This window comes from Quercus suber, unplaced genomic scaffold (genome assembly GCF_002906115.3).
Source record: "Quercus suber isolate HL8 unplaced genomic scaffold, Cork oak 2.0 scaffold_96, whole genome shotgun sequence".
NCBI lineage: Eukaryota > Viridiplantae > Streptophyta > Magnoliopsida > Fagales > Fagaceae > Quercus > Quercus suber.
Genome location: NW_027069561.1, coordinates 87866 through 105648, shown reverse-complemented (window position 1 = coordinate 105648; position 17783 = coordinate 87866). Strand labels below are relative to the sequence as shown.

The window sequence follows — 17783 nt, the reverse complement described above, 5'->3', positions numbered from 1 at the left end:
TAATAAAATTAATCAATTCATAGTTAATAAAAATCAAATTATGAGATTAATTTAAATATATATAATTTTTAAACATATAATTTGATTATGTAAAGTCAATTGAGAAAATAAAGTTGTATGCATTCCACTAAGCTTTGAATGCTTTTAAAAAAAGACATAGAATTCAACATTTCTTCCTCTACTCTTTTAAGTAGAAAAAATTGGATTTATAGCAAAAAGTAAAAAACTCAAAGTTTGAAATTAAGAAATAATGAGAAGATGGAACATGATGGGACTGACGAAGTAGATCCTGCAAGAGGTAAGGCTGATGACGAGGAAAGTCTTTAGTAATGAGAACACACGTTAATGACGAGGAAAGCTCTTCCATCATTACAATCAGTAAATGACAGGGCAGTTACACATCCAGACGAACAGACCGTTGGGACCAACTTAAAGCCACTTAATAATGCCAGTAGGCGTTACGCAGAGGGAAGTTAAAGCACCATAAATCACCCAACGGCTAAAAACTGCAACAACATATATAAATCCCTCACATCCCCCCACGAGGGAGGTATGAACATTCTCTTACATTGATGCTATCTGGTTGTTTTGCTCTCATATAATTCTTGACACTAACTTTAGCATCGGAGACGTTGTGGCAGGCACCACACCGATGACCATCTTTCAGGAAACGGTCCTGCACGAGATTTGAGATCGTCTCTGGTCGCATTCATTGACTGACGAAGTCACACTTCATCAGTTTCGCGCCATCTGTGGGGACGACATTTTCTTGTTCAAACTCGAAATAGTAGTTCCTTGTTTTTATTTTCTCTGGGATGGAGTCCAATCAAGATTCTACGACTCTAGCTCAGCAAGTACAAGCCCTTGCAGCCACAGTTGAAGAACTGACCAGGTAAAACCAAGAAATGAGGCTGAGGCTTCAGCAGGAGGAAAATCGTTCGAGGGGTAACCAGGAAAATGAGGGAGATAGCAACAGAAGAAGCGACCATTGAAGGCTAAACACTCCCGCCGAGAAGAATTCAGAAACTCTTCGGGAAATGAGGAGGGAAATGGACGAACTAAGGAATGCCATCAAAGAGAAAACAGACCGGAGCGTGGATCGAATGGTCCGGGCGACAGATTCACCATTCACAACAGCGGTCCTCGACTGCCCAGTACCGTCAAAATTCTGGTTACCTCAGCTCGAGCCCTTCGACGGGTTAAAAGACCCTCAAGACCACCTAAACACCTTCAAGACGACCCTGGGACTTCAACAGCCCCCAGACGAAATACTGTGTCGTTCCTTCCCAACTACGCTTAGGGGAGCTGCCCGAGAATGTTTCACGAAGCTACCAACATTGTCAATCGATACGTTCGAGCAGCTAAGTAGCTCCTTCCTGCGTCACTTTATTGGAGGACAACGACCAAAAAGGACCGCCGACCACTTGCTCACCATCAGGCAGGGGGAAAAGGAAACCTTGAGATCATATGTAAAACGTTTCACGAGGGAAACATTGGAGGTAGATGAAGCCGACGATATGGTGCAGCTGACGACCTTCAAGGCCGGATTGAGGTCCAGAGATCTCGTCAGTTCGCTCGCGAAGAATCCCCCAAAGACGATGGCTGCAATGCTCCTCAAGGCGCAAAAGTACATAAACGCCGAGGACGCGTTGGCTGCTATCAAGGATGAGGACAGACCAGGAGACAAAGGAAGAAAAGAGGACGATCGTAGAGGGCAAAAGCGGGATCGACCAGATCATCGAGTCAGTGACGGAGTCAGAAGGAAAGACGAGAAAAGCCCGCGAACGGTAAAATTCACCCCACTCGTTATGCCTGTTGATGAAATCTTAACGCAGATCAAAGACGAGCACTACCTTAAATGGCCACGGCCACTGCACTCATCTCCTAACGTCCGCGACAAAAGCAAGTACTGTCGATTCCATAAAGATCATGGCCATTACACCGAAGATTGTAGAGATCTCAAAGAACAGATAGAAGAACTGATACGAAAGGGGAAACTTCAGAAATTCATAAAGAAGGGGGAAAACAATAAATTTCGAGATGAAAACAAGGGCCAACATGGGTCATCGTCCAGGAACGATAGCCGTCGGTCACTACCTCCTCAAAATGTGGTTAGGGAAATACAGACTATCGCAGGGGGACCTACCACCGGGGGCTCATTCAAGTCACTCAAGAAAACACATCAACGGCAAGTGAATAGCGTCCACATGACACCCCTGCCAAAACAGAGACGGATTTATCAAGATATGACCTTCAACGAGAGTGACTCCAGAGGAGTGAAACAACCCCACAATGACCCCCTGGTCATAAAGCTCACAATAGAAGGGTTCAACACAAAGAGGGTCCTCGTGGACAATGGCAGCTCTGCTGATATCATTTACTTTTCAGCATTCCAACAGCTAAGGCTGGAACCCAAGAGACTTCGTCCATTCGACTCTCCTCTCGTCAGCTTCAGCAGTGACAGAGTGTATCCTAGGGGCATAGTGACGCTGACAGTCACAGTAGGGACGGACCCAAAACAGTTAACTCGTCAGATAGACTTTCTGGTAGTAGACAGTCCGTCATCCTATAATGTTATCATTGGAAGGCCAGCCCTCAACAAGTGGAAGGCGTCCACATCCACGTATTGCTTGAAGATGAAATTCCCAACGGATGACGATGTTGGCGAAGTCAGAGGAGACCAAGTGCTGGCCCGAGAATGTTATCAAGCTGTTCTCGCAGCTAAGGAGAACCACACGTGGATCGTAGAAGAAAAAGAAGAAGAAAAAGTGGAAGAACTGGAAACGGTAGAGTTGATCGAAGGGGAAGCAACAAAAACAACCAGAATAGGGACGACCTTAAGTCCCGAGATGAGAACGAAGCTCGTAAAGTTTCTTCGGGAGAACTTGGACGTCTTTGCCTGGAACCATGACGACATGCCAGGCATATCTCCCGAAACCATCCAACACAGGTTGAATGTGAATCCAGAAAGGAGCCCGTCAAGCAGAGACGAAGGACTTTTGCACCAGAAAGAGACCAAGCTGTCGCTAACGAAGTGAGCAAACTATTGGCGGCAGGCTTCATCAGGGAAGTATATTATCCAGACTGGCTTGCAAACGTCGTCCTGGTAAAGAAAGCCAATGGGAAATGGAGGATGTGCGTAGACTTCACGGACCTAAACAAGGCCTGCCCGAAAGACAGCTTTCCCCTCCCAAGGATAGACCAGCTCGTAGACTCCACAGCTGGACACAAGCTATTGACGTTCATGGACGCGTTCTCGGGGTACAACCAGATAAAAATGGCTGACGAGGACCAGGAGAAAACCGCCTTCATCACGAGTCAAGGGCTCTACTGTTACAATGTAATGCCGTTTGGACTGAAGAACGCTAGAGCAACTTACCAGAGATTGGTAAATAAAATGTTCGTCAAGCAAATAGGCAGGAACATGGAGGTGTACGTTGACGATATGCTCGTCAAGAGCAAAGAAGAGCCTGCTCATCTGGACGATCTGAGGGAAACATTCGAAACACTCAAACAATACCAGATGAAGCTGAACCCTGGTAAATGCGTTTTTGGCGTTGCCTCAGGAAAATTCCTGGGATTCATGGTGTCCCAAAGAGGGATAGAAGCGAATCTCGAGAAGGTACAGGCGATAATCAACATGGCCTCCCCTAAGACCGCCAAGGAGGTCCAGAAGCTCACGGGCCGGATTACCGCGCTGAACAGGTTCATTTCTAGAGCAACGGACAAATGCTTACCCTTCTTTAAGACCCTGAAGAAGGCTTTCGAATGGACCGACGAATGCGAAGCAGCATTCCAGGAGCTCAAACTTTACCTCAGCAACCCGCCACTCCTGAGCCCGTCAAAGGAAGGTGAGAACTTGTATTTGTATTTAGCTGTATCATCTACAGCAGTCAGTGCAGCACTAATCCGAGAAAAGGATAGGAAACAGCTCCCAGTTTATTACGTCAGCCAAACCTTCCAGGGGGCTGAGTCCAGGTACCCGAAGATCGAGAAAATCACATTCGCCTTAATTGTAGCCTCGCACAAGCTCAGGCAATACTTCCAGGCGAATCCAATCTTAGTGATGACGGATCAGCCCATCAAGAAGTCAATGAGCAAACCAGAAGCCGCGGGGAGGATGATCCAGTGGGCGGCCGAACTCAGCCAATTCGACGTAGAGTACCATCTAAGGACGGCCATTAAAGCACAAGCTCTGGCAGACTTCATAGCCGAGTTTACATATCTAGACGAGTCCAATCATGCCAGCGAAGACGAGACATGGATGATACAAACTGATGGCTCGTCAGCCCAAAAAAGAAGGGGAGTAGGGGTAGTCATAACTACCCCCAACGGAGAAATATTTAAGTACGGAGTCCAGCTAAAATTCCTTGCGACTAACAACGAGGCTGAATACGAAGGAATCCTGACGGGCCTAAGGCTAGGGAAAGAACTTGGGGCTAGGAACCTACTGATCCAGAACGACTCAAAGCTAGTAATCGGTCAGGTAAAAGGGGAATATGAAGCAAAAGAGGAACGAATGCAGAAATACCTCAAATTGACGAACCACTTAACGAAAGAATTCGAAAAAGTGGAGTTCGCCCAAATTCCGAGAAGCCAGAATAGGGCCGCAGACGAAGTGTCAAAAATAGCCTCGTCAGACGAAGCAGAGTCAAAGATAGACCTGATGATGGAGACGCAGAAAAACCCCAGCATAGAAGAAGTTTTAACATTCTCAGTCCGGAGCGAAAGCAGCTGGATGACGCCCATCATGTCTTTTCTCCAGGATGGACACCTGCCCCAGGACGCAGATGAAGCCAGGAAGATCAAGAAGAGAGCCGCCAGATTCACGATTCTCAATGACGCCCTATACAAGAGAGGTTTTTCCATGCCTTACTTGAGGTGCGTTGACGAAGAAGAAGCAGAATACATCCTGAGAGAGGTACACGAAGGAATTTGCGGGGACCATGCTGGGCCGAGATCCCTGGTAAGAAAGATTATGCGAACTGGGTACTTCTAGCCAACCATGCAGGACGACACGTCAAGGTTCGTCAAGAAATGTGACAAATGTCAGAGGTTCAGGAATGTCCAAGCCCTGCCATCAGAAAAGCTGACGACGATAACATCCCCATGGCCGTTTGCACAATGGGGAATCGACATTGTTGGCCCCTTGCCCCTGGGCAAAGGTCAAGTAAAATTCTTGCTAGTTGCTATTGATTATTTCACTAAATGGGTTGAAGCAGAGGCATTGGCGATCATCACCGAAACCAGAATCCAGGGTTTTGTCTTGAAGAATATAATTTGCAGATTCGGGATCCCAAGGACGATCATATCAGACAATGGACGACAATTTGATTGCCAGGGTTTCAGAGACTTCTGCTCAGGCCTAGGCATCAAAAACCAATTCTCATCACCAGGCCACCTCCAAGCGAATGGACAGACGGATGTAAACTACTGACGATAACAAGTTATATCAGCCAAAAAATTGGCTAAGTAGTAAGATTCCGCACTGACGGATGTAAACTACTGACGATAACAAGTTATATCAGCCAAAAAATTGGCTAAGTAGTAAGATTCCACACTGACGGATGTAAACTACTGACGATTGTAAATCCCTAAACAGACAAAAAAGGCTAAGTGGCAAGAGAACGGCTACTGACGGGAAAGAGGAAAGTTAGAATAAGAAAACTTCACAGCATGTGAACCCGAGCAAAACTCGTCAAACGTATGAACAGTCAAGCATATGACAAAGTTAAGTAAGTACGTGGAAAATTCAGTTAAAAAACCCCAAACTGAAGGGTAATTACTATTGTTTTTACATAAAACCCATAAACACTGGGTTACCAAAATAAAATAAGTAGAAAATTGTTCAAAAATTTGGCCCGAAAACACAAATGGGCACCCAAAAAAAAAAAAAGATGTGGAATTTTAACAACAAAGTTTTCCTAAGTATCAGGGTCAGGCATTGGTAGCACCATCATCAGCTGGAGCGTCGTCAACAGGAGCATCCTCACGGGCAAAAGGCACGATGGCAGAAGACTGGCCAGCCTCGTCAGCTGCCATTTCCTGGTCAACCTCCTCCAAGTCCAGCTTCTCCATATCCACCCCAGAAGGATGCTTCAGCAAGTACCTCCTTAATAGCTCAAATCCTTTGAAGTACCAGCTGAACAAGACGGTGCTATACTTGTCGGTTATCTGGAATGCTTCAACTGACCTCGCAGCTATCGTCTTCAGCGATTCCCTGGTACTTATAAGCTGCTCATCCTTCTCTTGCGTCAATTGACGCTCCACCCTCAGCTCGTCATCCAGTGTTTTCAACCTCTCCTTCAAGGAAGCGGACTCACCTATAGAATCAATAAGATTCTTCTGCAGCGTGGAATTCTCCGCTTCCAAGGTCTCCATCCTGGACGTTAAAGATGCTACCTTCGTCTCCTGAGTAAGATATTCAGAAGCTATGTGCATACTCTCACCCAGTACCTGAAGAAAGACGTTCATAATCGTCAACAAAAGAAATGAAGCAAAGAAGAGAACAGAGAAAGGAATGAACACAAACAAGTTTACCTGTACGAGCTTATGAACGTGTCGAGCTCCCACGTCATTAAACGGGACACCTGACAAAACCTTCAGATCTGCAGCAGTCACCACCTCGTGGGCCCTATCCACGGCCAGCCTCTCGTCAGTCCAGAGGGTAGATGGATGAGGCACACTCTTCTCCTTCTCCTTCTCCTTCTCAGACAACCTCGGCCTTTTTGAAGCTAGAGTAGCCTCAATCTCCTCCAACGAGGTCGTGGGAGAAGCGGTCCTCGTCGTCGCGACCCCTGACATGACTGGGCTGACAGAGGAAATAGGAAGTGCTGAACTGCTCTTCCCGGTGACACGCACAGCCTTTTTTCCTAAATTAGACAAGGGCTCGCTCTTCTTGGATCTCATTTTAGCGTATAACTCCTTGTTAAATTTTGTCGTCATCTCTGCAAAGAAGGAAACACTTGTTAAAAAAAAAAAAAAAAAGAACTGCTGCGTAGGATATAAATACCGACGAACTCAATACTTACTCTTCTTTCCTTCAATTTCAATATTTCGCAGAACATAGTCCGACGGATCTGGCCCCAGGTAATAGAAGGCGAGTGTCCTGGGATCAACCAAGTCATCCCAGTCTTCAATCGTCTGCGCGTATTCGATCGCCTTCTGAACTCGACTCTTGTACCTGCTCTTCAAGTTGGGTCGTCTCTTAACTACACAAAAAAAAAAGAGGCAAGATATTCAATGACGATAAGGACATAGACGAGGAAGATTAGTATATCAAAGGGAATATTGACGCACCTAAAGTCGGGGTTCCCCACCGACGATGCAATCTCGGGAGATCACCCCAAACCTCGCCCGAGGGGGTTTCGAAATCGTCCCCAGATACAAAGAAAAACCTGGACTTCCAGTATCTAAAGGACGAGGGTAACTTCTTGACGATCCTAGTACTCCTTTCCCACGGCACCAGTTCATAGTACCCGTGCTCCTTCGACGCTTTCAAACGATACAAATAATTGAACTCGTCTACCCTAAACATGTCTCCGTCCAGGGCAGCCAGCCATATGCCCATACAACTAACCAATATTCTCCACGAATTTGGCATGAGTTGCCCGGGAGCAATACCAAACTGATTCAGTAACTTCATCACGACAGGATGGACGGGAAACCTCAACCCACAGACGAAGGCGGACTCATAGAAGCACACCTCGCTTGGGAAGAAGTGGCAAGCCCGTTCCTCCTCGTTGGGCAGACGAACCCTAACCCGGTCTGGGAATTGGAATCTATCATGAAATCTCCTAAGGGTATCATCGTCCAATCCACACCTCTCCTCCAGGGCATGAAAAGCCCTAACCTCACGAGGGACGGAGACAGCCGTATCCCTTTCTGCTGGGCCGCCGCTAGATGACAACCCAGTCTCAAGCTCACTAGACCTAACTTCTGACATCGTCCTTGCCCTCACTAATTCTTCAAACCACTCGACGGATTGGTGAAGGATTGGCAATAAATCAGCCAACACAACAGCCAAACTATTGCCCTCGTAAATAAAGTTTTCTAGGTGAGGGAAAGTCCCTAAAACCCCCCCTAATCGAGCGAAAAAGAATGAAATTGAAGGGCACGCTAACCTAACCTTAAGGATACTGCACATGGAAAGCTAGGAAACAGGAGGTCTAAAGCACCCCAAAACCAAAGAAGAAGAAAAGCAAAGAAGAAACCAGCAAGGAAAAAATAAAAGATCAGAAATTTACAATAACAAAAGAGATCAAGGGAAACAGAAAGCCAAAGGAAAGAACTTACCTCGGAGAAGACAACTATGGCACTGCGCAGAAAATCACTGGGAAGAAGAACACCAGAGCAATGATGGAAGGGAGTTTTCGAAAAAGTGAAAAGAAAATGATGGGGAAAGGGGAAGTTTAAAAACCAAATGTTGGGAAGCTGAAAAACCAGCGGGAAAATCAAGGAGGCTCATCATATGCAGCCTTAACTCCTCCAACCAAAAGGCGCCACGTGGGCCATAACCCAAAAGGAACCGCCGCAGCACATTAAATGCGGCTCAAAAACCCAACCGCCTACTGCCCAGAAACTTTTCACCTTCCTTGGTCAACACGACGCGTCATGACGACCATGGAATCCGGGGGCAACTGATGGGACTGACGAAGTAGATCCTGCAAGAGGTAAGGCTAATGACGAGGAAAGTCTTTAGTAACGAGAACACATGTTAATGACGAGGAAAGCTCTTCCATCATTACCATCAATAAATGACAGGGGTGGTTACACATCCAGACGAACAGACCGTTGGGACCAACTTAAAGCCACTTAATAATGCCAGCAGGTGTTACGCAGAGGGAAGTTAAAGCACCATAAATCACCCAACGGCTAAAAATTGCAACAACATATATAAATCCCTCACATCCCCCCACGAGGGAGGTATGAACATTCTCTTACATTAATGCTATCTGGTTGTTTTGCTCTCATATAATTCTTGACACTAACTTTAGCATCGGAGACGTTGTGGCAGGAACCACACCGGTGACCATCCTTCAGGAAACGGTCCTGCACGAGGTTTGAGATCGTCTCTGGTCGCATTCATTGACTGACGAAGTCACACTTCATCAGAACAGAATCTAGATACACCAAATTTTAGCATCAAATCACTAAAATGATGCATTACCCGGGCTTCCAATTGTAAAAAATTTTATAATACTGCTACATTGTCGACTTATATGTATGACTACACTGTAGCAACTTGCAAAACCTTTTCCACTATATTTTATTAGTCTCTCTCTCTCTCTCTCTCTCTCTCTCTCTCTCTCTTCATCATTTCTCTCAGATCGACATGGAGATGATGCTGTGGTGGAGGCATGGAGATCGGCTTGTGGTGGAGGTGTTAAGATCGACCTGTGGTGGCGTGGAGATCGGCAATGGTGGGTTTATGGGTTTGCGTGTTGTGTGTGTAAGTTTATCGGTTTGGGTGTTGTGTGTGGGGTATGGGTTTATGGGTTTGGGTGGTGTGTGTGGTGGCTGATATAGGTTATGGTATTGAGATCGGTGTGTGGTGTTGATTATTGAGATCTAGTGGCTTTGTTGTAGACGTGGGTGGGTTTGGGTGTTATATGTGTGTGGCAGTGTGTCCTTGTGGTTGTTTGATGGTTTTTTTAGAATGGGTTTTGGTGGGTGGCATGGTGGTGGTAGCTATTGTGGTTGTTGTGTGTGTTTTTTTTCTGAGTCTTTGTGGTTGTTATGGCTGGTTTTTGGCAATTTTTGGCGGTTTTTGGCGTGGTTGTGACCAAAATTGGAATTTAACCAAGATTTCCCAACTATCTAGTTAGTAGGCCTCGTTTTCAAACTATATTTTTTACTAGCATCTCGAGTCTAAAAGACTCAATTTAGAGCTATAAATTGAGTCTCAAATACTCAGTTTCAATGGTCTGATCACGTCTGATATGACGTTTTTTTCATGTGGCGCACGCATGGAAATCGAGTCTCTAAAACTCGATTTATAAACCCTTTACAAAAAAAAAAAAAATAAATAATGGCACACCCTTTACAGTTTACAAATTCTCATCAGAGAAGAAAGAGAGAAAAAAACAGATAGGAGTGGGTGGCTTCAGATTGGCGTTGGACCATGGGTGGGTGGCTTCAGCTCGGCGTGTGCCCTGTGTGGTTGTGGGGCATGGGTGGCCGTCGGTGCTCATGGCTAGCCATGGGTCGGGTCATATCACCGTGGGTCGTGGGTCGTGGGTCAGATTGCCGTGGGTCGCAGGTCGTGGGTTAGACTGGCCTCTCCTCCACCTTGCTGCCACCTCATTGGGCTATAGATTACACAAACGAAACCCAAAAATCACCAGTTTTATTTTTTCGGGTTTCATTTTTCTGGGTTTTACTTTGTGGGTTGATTGGGTGGGATTGAATGTGATGGTGGTTGGGTTGTGATAGTCCGGTGGTGGTTGGATTGTGTTGTGTGGGTGGCCATCAGTGCTCGTGGCTAGCCGTGGGTTGGGTCAGATCGTCGTGGGTCGCGAGTCGTGGATCAAACCGATCTCTCCTCCACCTTGCTGCCACCTCATCGGGCTGTAGATTACACAAACGAAACCCAGAAATCACCGATTTTATTTTTCTGGGTTTCATTTTTCTGGGTTTTATTTAGTGGGTTAATTGGGTGGGTTTGAATGTGATGGTGGTTGGGTTGTGGTCGTCCGGTGGTGGTTGGGCTGTGTTGTTTTAGCTCTGAATCTCTCTGGGATTTCTTAAATTTTTTTCCTTGGCGAGGTGAGGTAAGGTGAGGTGAGGTGGTTGGGTTATGTTGTTTCTTAAATTTTTTTTTTTTTTTTTTTTTTGGGTATTTTTATGGTTAGGTTATGTTGTTTCTTAATTTTTTTTTTTTTTTTTTTTGGGTATTTCTAGGAAGACTTGAGACTTATAATTTTTTTTTTTGATTTATAAATCGAGTCTTAGAAACTCGATTTCCATGTGTGCGCCACATGGAAAAAACGCCACATCAGACATGATCAGACCATGAAAACCAATTCTATGAGACTTGATTTATAAGCCCTAAATCGAGTCTTTTAGACTCGAGATGCTAATAAAAAATATAGTTTGAAAACAGTGTCTACTAATTATAATGTTTGAAAATCAAGGTTAATTTCCCATTTTGGCCCATGGTTGTTTCTAGGTTTTTGTGTTTTTATTTTTTTGTTGTGGGCAGTGACTAGAGGAAGAGGTAGAAAGAGAGGAAACGGGAGAGAGAGAGAAATAGTAAAATATGAATAAAAATGAATATTTAAATAAAGTGAGAAAAGAAATAGAATTTGGGATGTTGGATATGTTGTAAAATGGTGTGGTATAATAAATAAAGTAACTTTTAAAATAGTAAAATATGATTTTTTGAAGATATTGGATGCTAATGCTCTAAGTACGTATAACACAACTTCTGTTTTTTTAGTTCCTATACTATATTAACGAAAAGTAGGATTCATTATTATTAATATCATGTGGAAGACACCATTTTACTTTCTTTCTCTTTTTTTTTCTTTTTTTTTTTAAGAGAACACTGTTTTATTACTTGACTTGCAGTGAATGGTGAAAAAGACAAAGTGTGACAAGTAAAAGAACAATGCTACATATATAATATTTTTTTTACAACAAATTTCATAATTAATGAGTTGTCAAGTTGTTATTGATTATAATATGGACTCATCATAAACATCACTTTTATCATCAACCAATTATAATATGTCTCCTCAACCACTGTTAAAAAAAAAATTGTGAAATAAATTATGTTTCTACAGTTATTGCAAATTAACAAATTTTGAAATAGTGTTTTAAGTGGGATCCTAAGAAAAGTAAAATTAAAAAAAAAAAAAAATAAATAAATTCATAGTTGTTTAGGTTTTCTAACTTTTGTAAGGGTCAAATTACTTTTATATAGGCTAAGAATCTTGTAGAGCACAACTTGGTGTTTTTAATAGAAATCTTAAAGTTTAAAATCCTCCCACCCCTAAGGGTCCGTTTGGTTGGAGGGATGAAAAAGTGGGAGAATAGAAATTGTGGGAGGATGGAATAGTTGTAAGATAGAAAAGATTTTAATTTCCCTCTTTTTTGTTTGGTTGGGAGTAAGAAAGTAGAAGAATGGAAAAAGTGAGTTTGTATAAATTTACATATATACCCTTGTTAAAAAATGATGTCCAATTAAAACCAAAAAAGGGATAAACAACCAAAAAAAAAAATCAATCACCTAAATTTTTTTTTTAAATCATGTTTAGAAAAAAAAAATTCACATCTAAACAAAAAAAAAAAAAACAAAAAAACAAAAAAAAAAAAAAAAAAAAAAAAAAAAAAAAAAAAAAAAAAAAAAAAAAAAAAAAAAAAAAAAAAAAAAAAAAAAAAAAAAAAAAAAAAGCAACGTCTAGGAGGAAAGAAAAAGAAAAAAAAAATGAAGAAGAGCAACGTATTGCACATGGGCATTTTTGTCCAAAAGTGATTTCCAATTTTTCACTTCAGTTTTCTCTCCATTTTGAGGAGAAAACTTTTTGTGGGCTCAGGGAGAAAACACCTAGGTCCCACCATTTATTTTCCTTCCTCAACCCCCACCTAACCAAACACATTCCAAAAAGTTTTCCTCCCCATTTTCTCTCCAAAGTTTTCCATTCACCCTATTTCACCTCCAAACAAACACACCCTAAAAGTTTGTGTAAAAAACCTACTATTATATAGGATTTTTTTTTTTTTTTTGAGAGGGAGAAGTATAAAACAAACAATATTTTAGTGAGTAAAAGTAATAATTAAATTATCACACCATAATATGACACACCTTTAGTCATGCAATAACGCCCCACTTGGAGGATAATGTTGTTTCACTAGTGTATCAACAGGAGATTAATTTAATGTTAAATTAGTTATTGACAGAAGAGTTATGTCTCTTTGAATAAAACTTATCTGGGACTCCTTGTTTGACTTTTCTACCTATTATTAGGTTGGTGATTCCCACTCAAACAGAATTAAACGTAATTTTAGCCTATTAAAGCTAGATAGTTTTGACTTTTGAGTTTCGGTGGAATTTAATGGCCACCTTAACAGCAAATATTTTTTTAGAGATAATTATAACGAAGTTAGTAATTCTAACAATTTCACTTTTTAGACTTTCAAGTATTTTATGCATAGGAAAGTGTCAATTCAGTTACAAGATCTTTGACTTTAACAACAAATATAAACAAAAGAATTTGAATCAAAATACTATATAATCTTTAGAGTCTAAAATCCAAATTTTTAAGGGATGATAACAAAATGACACCAAATTTAAAAGGCGCAATATAAAGTCAACAATAAAATTGGTAATGAGGTGCAAGGCTTAAATACTGACATTAAAGCTTAAAGATCTCCTGCACAGTGCACATATGACCTTGAAATTTAGTTGTAAGAAAATAAATGAGATCAAACTGGTTTTGCCCAATTTCTCCAGCAACTAACCCAACAAAGATCTGTAACCACACTTTCAGCTGACAGTTGACATTAATGGTTCAGTAATTGGAAGTCCATTTCATTCTTTATTAGCATTGCCGTATCACGCTTAAGCACAGTGCCTGTTCTTTCCTTCACCATCCCAATTTGTCGGCCATCTCATATATATTATTGAAATAATAAAGAAATTTTTAGAAAATTTGATATTTAAAATTAATGGAGAGGGAAGGCTTCCTGTCTTGTGCCCAACCATTAGATTATATTTTCCACCTACTTTCTTGACATGGGATGTTGAATTTTATTTTGTTAAAGAAAAACACAAAGTTGAACCAACTCATCATAATTCTTTTTCTCATTTTTCAAAATACTTTATATTTTTTTACATATTATACAATTGAAGGATCACAATTCGACTTCCTATAACTGTTATAAAAACAGACCTATAGAGTGTCGATATCGAATGCCATAAAAGACTTGAGTGTTTTCTTCATCATTAATTGGTTTTGAAATAGAGTGGCATAGCTCACGATCTAACAAGTCATATTAGAACCAAGGTCATCATGAGAGGGGGATTGTTGGGTAATCATAATTCGGCTTCCTATGATTGCTCTAAAAACAGACCCATGAAGCACAATGTCAAATGTCATAAAAGACTTAAATGTATCTTCATTATCACCAATTAGTTTCTAAAAATAACTCAGCAAAGTACGATGTTGAATGCCATAAAAGACTTAAGAGTGTACCTTCCTTAGAACTAATTGATTTTGAGATGAAGTGACACAGTTCACAGTTTGATATATAACTACAATAGTGGTAAAAAAAAAGGATGAGGGCAATGAACTCACTGGATCTGGCAGCAGCTACAGACAATGGGTATCATTAAATTATGTTCGGCATACTAAAGAAATTGTCCTTCAACAATAGATTCCCTCCACAGTTCACAAGGAAACCAAAATCTCTAGGTTACCATCTAGGACTCAAAAAAGTCTCACCCTGTACATGGGGTTCCAGAAAGAAGATCAAAGCCATGTGAAATGCCTCGAGAATTTCCATTAGGCATTGTTAGTTATTATTCCACTTGTGTTGTTTGTGTACGTATATAGAACATAGAAGCACACCAAAATTAAATTAAGACCAGTATCTTTAAATTGACTACGAAATATTGGACAAAACCGTGATGGCATTTATATAGTAAATTAATAAGAGACAGTGCACATGGAGATTCTTTATGACCTTGATCAAATTAAAATGTTGCTACTTGATAGGTCAAAGAAAACTAGCACCTAGTTAACTCTCTAATTGCTTACGTGGTTTTCCACTTGATCTGTCACTGCACTTGGTACTCCAAGCCAAACGTGCCTACCAAAAATCGACCTCTGGATAGAGTCAAAATTGTCTAAGTGCGTTTGATCGCCAAGATTTCCAAAATCAGCCCCTAAAAATAGATCACCAAGATTGACTTTCTTAGGGTTTAGCCTAGGGTTTTGACTTTTTAAACTCACAATTAGAGGCACTAATCAAGGGCCTCATGATCGAATTTCATAATGATATGTTCAAGGCATGTGCACGTGTGTGGGATTTCAAGTGATTAATGCACATGTCACGTAACAAGTTCTTTTTCAAAATTTACCAGAAAAGAAAAGGGATCATAGTTACTGTGTTACTTGGACTTGGATTTTGACATTCAAATTTTCAAACATAAATTCTTTCACGTCTATTAGTTTAGTTTAAGAAATGTCTCGAAGCCTCTCATTGTCAACTTGGTGCAACTTGACGGAATCGACTGTCAATATGAGAGTTGCTATAAACACCAAATTTTTTAACACGTACATACTCTCATATCTATTTAAGTTATGAGAATTGACATAAAGTTCATTAACACAAATCTAAAGTTTTGACACAAACTATTCAAACAAACACATAGAAGTAGAAATATAAAGCTATTAATGAGTTATTAACACAAATCTACAAATTATTCGCACTTATCACTGCAAGTGGTTTTCCCTGGATATATAAAAGTTATTAATTGGTATAGACAACCTAACCTAGTTGTAAAAATCACGTATTAATGTACCATATAATGTACATACATATACACATACATATGACTGAACTTATAATACTTACACACACAAATTGGATTTCAAATTATGCGAAAATTTAAAATTTACCAATTGGAGTAATTTAAGAGAAATTAAAAATGTATTTTTGTGTATTACTTCTCTTTGAAGTATGATAAGTAAATTGGAGAAATATATATATTCACAATATATTAACAAGTTTTTCCTAATTCCGAAACAAATTTACTATCACAATTTCTCACAAAATTATTTTAAGCCAACATAAGTATGCAAATAAATTGAATAATAATAAAAGATATAATCTTACATATATAGCCTTTGTCTAATTAAGTCCCAATTCTTTTTATTCAAATCTGTAATATAATGGTACATTGTTCTATTTACGTTTTTGTTTTCTCTTTTTTTTTTTGTTTTTTTTTTTTTTTGCAAGATTATTAATACATCTTTCGAAAAATATTGAGCTGAATTTTATTTTCTATATATTCAATTCAGTATATATAAGATGTTTCTCTATTAAAAAAAAATCCTGCATAATATATTCTCAAAAGATTTTTTTTTTTTTTTTTTTTTTTTAGCTATCATATTTAAGATGCTCTTTTGCCACAGCCTTTAGGGCATGTTTGGTAGACTGTAATAGGCGCTGTAATGTAATAGTTATTCCTATGGTTTAATTATTATTTAGTTTGGTTATGTTTTTATTACAAGAAATAGTCATTCCTTATGAATAGCTATTCTTCAAAACGAGGAATAATTATTCCTCTTTAAAAGGTTGTATTAGATATTCCTTAGTAAGTGCATTAATTTCAAAACTTAATATATTTCCAAATAAACAAACCTTCCATATACATCTAATAATTATAAAAATAAAAAATCATAAAAATATAAAAATATATCTTTCTTAAATTTAAAAATAACAATTTTTAAGAAAATATAATTGTATGAGTAAGATATTTCCTAAAATAAATGTTAAGTTTCATTCTAATGTTATAACTCACAACCAAACTAATGAATATGTTTAGTTATTACATTACAACACATTTTATTACTAGTAATAAATATTACAATTCTTGTTGTAATCTCCATTCAGTGTACCAAACGTACCCTTAGTTTCATGTTTACGTTACATCCTAGACTAATGAGCCCACCATATGTGATTCCTTTTGAAAGTTGCCATATGGAATATGGATACTTGATTGGGAAGAAAAATAGTAAAAATAAAATAATAAAAATTGGAGAGTCAATGCTCAAGATAATTTACATTTATTTTTAATTCAAAAAAATAAAAGAATTAATTTTAAATGGTATCTAACTTATTTACCGTAAGGTTCGTAACGGTAACCTCTCTGAGATTTCAAATGCATAAAAATAAATCTGCATTATCCTAAACCCAAAAGTTGCTAGTTTTTTCTTGCCTTATATTATGGGTGCAGACTCCGGATACCTTTCTCTACTTTGAAAGGAAGTAACTAATTACCATGTTGTTAGACTGATTAGTGATTGTTACCACTTAAAATAAACTATAATGAATTTTGGATGAAGCAAATTTCTTTTGCCACTTAACATGATTAAGGTCCTGGATATACACTACTGTAAGTTTCTTTAAAAAACATTCTCCTCTCTCTACGTGTGTTTGTGTTAAAAATACTTAGCTTATGTTTGGTAACAGTTTTTGTTTTTTATTTTCAAAAACTTGTTTTTGGGAATATAAAGAAACAACAAATTTTTTTGTACTTTTGAAATCAAATACATGTTTTGTTAGTTGAAATTAAAAAGATAATTTTTTGAAGAAAAAAATAGAAAATACTAAAATATATTGTTACTAGGATTTGAATTCTAATGCTAACTTATTAAATGAAATAAATTCATTAAATTAAATACGTATTTTCATTGACTTTTGAAAATTAGAAACAAAAAACAACATTTTACATGTTTTCAGTTTCCTTCACAATTGAGTTTTAAGAACAATTTTTGTTTTCTGTTCATTTTGGGTTGCCAAACAAGTTTTTTAGTCTCAAAAATATAAAATTATTTTTTGAAACAGAAAATAAGAGGAAAAAACAGTTACCAAACATACCCTTAATATTCTCAAAAAAAAAAAAAACAAACAAACAAACATGAGTTCTTTACTGTTATAACTTTGATTAAGGGTTTAAATTTATCATTTTATATTAGTTTCAATTTTAAGAGTAATATGACTTATCGTGTGTGTGTGTGTGTGTGTGTGGGTGTGTGTGTGTGTGTGGGGGG

At 39.2% G+C, this 17783-nt stretch overlaps 1 protein-coding gene across 1 annotated transcript; it reads left to right on the top strand.

Moving 5' to 3' along the window:
• Window positions 1–1037: 1037 nt before the first annotated feature.
• LOC112016920 (uncharacterized) lies at window positions 1038–3038 on the top strand. Its single transcript, XM_065774649.1, has one exon. The coding sequence runs from the start codon at window positions 1038–1040 to the stop codon at window positions 3036–3038; it is 2001 nt and encodes a 666-aa protein (XP_065630721.1).
• Window positions 3039–17783: the final 14745 nt, after the last annotated feature.

Coding starts and splice junctions, on each gene's coding strand:
- LOC112016920 (XM_065774649.1), top strand. CDS start 1,038: ATGAGGAGGGAAATGGACGAACTAAGGAATGCCATCAAAGAGAAAACA.